Source organism: Salvelinus namaycush, chromosome 24 (assembly GCF_016432855.1).
Source record: "Salvelinus namaycush isolate Seneca chromosome 24, SaNama_1.0, whole genome shotgun sequence".
In the NCBI taxonomy this organism is placed as follows: domain Eukaryota; kingdom Metazoa; phylum Chordata; class Actinopteri; order Salmoniformes; family Salmonidae; genus Salvelinus; species Salvelinus namaycush.
In genome coordinates, this window is record NC_052330.1 from 37,617,582 (window position 1) to 37,623,131 (window position 5,550).

Consider the following 5,550-nt stretch of genomic DNA (forward strand, 5'->3'; position numbering starts at 1 on the left):
CGGTAAGGTATGAGTATTGGACGATAAAGAGCAAGTGTTGATGCCGTCTCGTGTATCTGCTGCAGTGGTCGTATGTTAAATCAGCTGCAGTGGTCGTATGTAAAATCAGCTGCAGTGGTCTTTGTGTTTTTACACTGATAGAAAAAATGACATATTTGTTTCTCCTTTGGTGTTTTTAATAACTGTTTAAAAATAACATGCTATTACGTGTTCAGCTAATACACTAGGCCTATAGCATCCACTTGTAAAAGTTTGTGTTTGAAACTGTGTAGAATTGTTCATCCCATCACTCATGGTCCCTTCCTCCCTTCCCCGTGACTCGCCTAGCCTCGCGGTCACGCCCCCCGGTCACAGAGATAAATGGTCAGTTCCGTAAGGGCGCATGCTTACAGTTAACTCCACATCCTCCGGTCCGTAATTCCGGTTCATGAACAGCCTGGGTCTCGAGGAGTAGGAGGACACACCGGAGAGCTCGCTCACCTCAGGCTCCACCAGTCTCTAATCCGTCCTCGACGGTCCGTCCCGTGTCACACATGTTCTGCTGAGGACGCGCGCCCCAACCGACAACCGACCATGTCCACCGGGTCGCTTAGCGACGTTGACGACGAGCTCCTGGACGGCATCCTGAAGTTCGGCTCTTCCGGTAAAGACTCCGGTACGTCGAACGAGAGCACCGGGGAGAGTTCGAACTGCGAGGGCGGCTCGGCCAACGAGAAATCAGCCCGGGGAAAGAAACGGAAAACAGGGTCCAGTAGGAAAACCGCGCTGAACGGCGTGGCGCACGATGGGGGCGGCAAGCAGCCACAGAGGAACGCGGCCAACGCACGGGAGAGGGCAAGGATGCGCGTGCTATCCAAAGCGTTTTCCCGTTTGAAGACGACTTTACCGTGGGTCCCGCCGGACACCAAGCTCTCCAAACTGGACACACTTCGCCTCGCCTCGAGCTACATAGCCCATCTACGGCAGATCCTCGCCAACGACAAATACGAGAACGGATTTATCCACCCGGTGAACCTGGTGAGAGACACACCTCAAATTCAAATCAATCACATGTATTTTATACCGCCGTTGTTTTAATTAAATGTAGGCCTAACCCTTGTTTACATCAGCAATTTTCGCAAAGCGCTTTACAGATAGGTTATTCAACCTAAACCCCAAAGAGCAATCAGAGCAGAAGTTAACTTAACTAACACAGTGACCAGGAGAAACTCCCTGACTATTGACATAAAATAAAAAGTCTCAGAGAGACAGAAAGTCAACTAATAAATAGTCTAGCTTGATACAATTAAAAGTGATCCAAAAGTATCGTCGTGAATCAAACGGATCAGCTGAGTTTGTGAAGGAGAATGGCCATCACTCTGTTTGGACGGTACTATTATGAGTTAGCTAGCCTATGCGACTGGGGTGCATTTGATTGTTCACCCACTAGCACCTTTGTATGGCCTATATCATTCACACAATAATTGATTAATACTATTACCCCCAATTCATCATTTCACAACAGGGCTGCTTTAAAAAATATATATATTGTTCCGTGTTGCTTTAAACACGTCACCATTAGTTTATCCATGTTATTCAGGTTCAGCAGACAGAGGAAAACATATCGAATATATATACAGAGCCTATATTTTATTTATTCATTTACGCCTATTATTATGATGTTCACAAGTTAGGTTAACTTGAAAGATGTCAAGGATAAAAAAATAAACCTTATGTTTTGTGTGAAGTTGTTTTCTTGACCCAGTCTAAAAATGGATATGCTAATGAGGATGAGGTTTAAAAATGCTATTGTGTGTTAAATAAAAACATGTAGCTTTTTTGGGGGGGAAATATTGTTATACCATTGTTGTTGTAACACGCAGTGAGTTGATTTGTAATTTCCTGTCTTTCTCTCTCTCTCTCTCTCTCTCTCTCTGTCTCTCTCTCTCTCCAGACGTGGCCCTTCATGGTCGCCGGGAAACCGGAGAATGATTTGAAAGAGATGCTCAACACCACCCGGTTGTGTGGAACAACCGCCTCATGATGTAACGGATGGACATGACATTAACATTAACCGTCAAGGGATGGACATGATACATTTTTTTTGACTTTTTCAGATGGACAGAAATGCACGTCATCTCTCCTAAACCAAATAATGAGTGGGAATACCGGGAGAGCGCACGCTCTCTCACGCGTTCCCATACAGAGAAGCGGATTTTATATTTAAAGTGTTCACATGTTGCCTTTGCTGGTTCGAGGACATATTGTGTTTTGTATACGTTTTTTAAACTCTTAAAAATGCTTTAAAAAAAAAACTTTGTCACACGAGTATTTGTTTTACAGGTGATGTTGTCAGTCACCGCGTTGGAAGTGCACATGAAAAATGTCTCAATATCCTATCTGAATAGCCAGATTTTATGTGAATAAAATGTATTCATCATCATAATTTTCTTCCCCAATGTGCTTTGTGTTGGAATTTGACAAAGAGGAATTTAAATTCTACAGGACACTTTTTTGTTGTTACTGTAGGCTATAGGCTATTTTCCTGCTAACCCTACAACCCCTGGTTATCACCAATCCCTCAAAATTACAGCGCAAAACTCTAGAAACGAGCACCGGGGGAGAAAAACAAATCTAAGTGTCCACTGGTCCAGGTTTATTTGTTTTTCTTTATCTCCAAAAGTAAACAATGGATAAGCCTACTAGACTATCTCGTTAAAAAACAACAAAGATATGGTTTGCGCCTTGGTTAGGGCCTGCCTGTGTTTCATTTATACAATTATTCCATGGCAATTTTCTTCCTTCTGACGTGAATAAATGTCGGTAATAGTGTCGCAAGAGAATAGGCATGTAGGTTGGAAGGTCAACCTTTTTGAAAGTAGTAAAATGTGCCCGCGGCGCTTAATCCAGATGCAGACGCCTTGTTTAATATCAGGCGGGTTAATGACAGTACTGTTTACACACGGAAGACAGATATTTATGCAGCTAGCAGCTCACCCTGGCGCGGGAGACAGGGAGGATAAACCCGGTCTGGGACAGCCCGGTGTCACTGCGCAGCTACATTGCACAACACACACACACAAACAACAGCCCCGTGTCACTATGCAGCTACATTGTGCAAAACAGACACACAAACAGGCACACACACCTTCACTCCTGAGCTGCAAACACAGAGATTATTATAGGAGAGGAAAGAGAAGACAAGAGAGAAGAGAGGAGGAGAGTAGAGCAGAGCATGGTGTAATAACAAGCCCCCACATCCATCTATTAGTGTCATGTTATTGTAGCGATCCACAGGCGGGTTGACCCACACATAGCCTCCCTCGACAGATTGTATACAGTTGCCTGCCGAAAGTATTCACATCATTTATACTTTTTCAAAATTTTGTTGTGTTACAAAGTGGGATTAAAATTGATTGAACTGTAAAAAAAAAATAAAAAATTGTCAACGATTTACTCAAAATATTATGTAATATCAAAGTGGAATATTTTTTTTTTATTACATGTAATTTTTTAATATTGGAAAATAAAAACACAAATATATTTGGGATTAGACAATTATTAAATTGCCTTAGTCAATATATGTTATAATCACTTTTGTCAGTGATTACAGCTGTCAGTCTTTCTGGGTAAGTCTCTAAGAGCTGTGAGTCTTTCTGGGTAAGTCTCTAAGAGCTGTCAGTCTTTCTGGGTAAGTCTCAAAGAGCTTTGCAAACCCTGGATTGTACAATATTTACCCATTATTCTTTTTTTAAATTCTTCAAGTTCTGTCAAGTTGGTTGTTGATCATTGTTAGACAGCCATTTTCAAGTCTTGCCAGAGATTTTCAAGCCGACTTAAATCAAAACCAGGCCACTCAGGAACATTCAATTTCGTTTTTTTGTACCTCCAGTGTATATTTGAGCTTGTGTTTCAGTCATTGTCCTGCTGAAACATGGATTTGTCTCCCAGTGTCTGGTGGAAACTGAACCAGGTTTTATTCTGGGACTTTGTGAGTGCTAAACTCTATTCCTTTTCTATTTTTATCCTAAAAAACTCCTGAGTCCCTACTGATGACAAGCGTACCCATAACATGATGCAGCCACCACCATGCTAGAACATTTGAAGAGTGGTACTCAGTGATGAGTTGTGTTGGATTCGCCCCAAACATAGATCTTTGTATTCAGGACAAAACGTGTATTTCTTTGCCACATTTTTTTTTGCAGTATCACTTTAGTGCCTTGTTGCAAACAGGATGCATGTTTTGGAATATTTGTATCATTTACAGACTTCCTTCTTTTCACTCTGTCATTTAGGTCAGTTGTGGAGTAACTACAATGTTGTTGATCCATCCTCAGTTTTCTCCTATCACAGCCATTTAAACTCTGTAACTGTTTTAAAATCACCGTTGACCTCATGGTGAAATCCCTCTTTGTCAACTGAGTTAAAAAGGAATCCTGCATATTTGTAGTGACTGGGGTGTATTGATAGACTATCCAAAGTTTAATTAATAGCTTCACCATGCTCAAAGGGATATTCAATGTCAGTTGTAGTTTTTTTTTTACCCATCTACCAATAGGTGCTCTACTTTGCGAGGAATTGGAAAACCTCCCTGGTCTTTGTCGTTAAATCTGTGCTTGAAATTCACTGCTCGACTGAAGGACCTGACAGATATTTGTATGTGTGAGCTACAGAGACGGGGTAGTCAATTTTAAAACCATTAAACACTATAATTGCACACAGAGTTCATGCAACTTATTATGTGACTTGTTAAGCACATTTTTCCTCCTGAACTTACTTAGGACATAACAAAGGGGTTGAATACTTATTGACTCAAGACATTACAGCTTTTCATTTTTTATTAATTTGTAAAAATGTCTAAAAACATGATTCCACTTTGACATTATGGGGTTAACGTGTGTAAAAATAAGTATATTTTTAATAAATTTAAATTTTAGCCTGTAACAACAACACAATGTGGAAAAAGTTGTGTGTGCACTGGTGTGTGTGCCAAATGGCACCCTATTCCCTATATAGTGCACTACTTTAGACCAGGGCTCTATGGCACCCTATTCCCTATATAGTGCACTACTTTAGACCAGGGCTCTATGGCACACTATTCCCTATTTATAGTGCACTACTTTAGACAAGAGCCCTATAGCACCCTATTCCCTATATAATGCACTACTTTTGACCAGGGCCTGTGGCACACTATTCCCTATTTATAGTGCACTACTTTAGACAAGAGCCCTATAGCACCCTATTCCCTATATAATGCACTACTTTAGACCAGGGCTCTATGGCACACTATTCCCTATTTATAGTGCACTACTTTAGACAAGAGCCCTATAGCACCCTATTCCCTATATAATGCCCTACTTTTGACCAGGGCCTGTGGCACTCCACTCCCTCCCCCCTCCCCTCATGTCACCCTTACAGGACCACCGGGTAGAAAAATAAACTTGGCCGACTCACACTCAGGCCGCAGCTGCACGGAGGAGCTGCCCACTCGGTCCTGAGAGAGAGATGATGCAGGGGAGGAGAGAGGGGGAGGAGGAGAGGAGGTAGGTCATTAGTAAGATAGCAGGGGCC

General features: G+C 41.9%; 1 protein-coding gene across 1 annotated transcript; it reads left to right on the plus strand.

Annotated features, from left to right (window-relative positions):
* Positions 1–397: 397 nt before the first annotated feature.
* Positions 398–2,424, plus strand: tcf21 (transcription factor 21). The gene is made up of 2 exons (XM_038962547.1): positions 398–1,017; positions 1,934–2,424. The coding sequence occupies exons 1-2, from the start codon at positions 574–576 to the stop codon at positions 2,021–2,023; spliced, it is 534 nt and encodes a 177-aa protein (XP_038818475.1). The 5' UTR covers positions 398–573; the 3' UTR covers positions 2,024–2,424.
* The last annotated feature ends 3,126 nt before the right edge of the window (positions 2,425–5,550 follow it).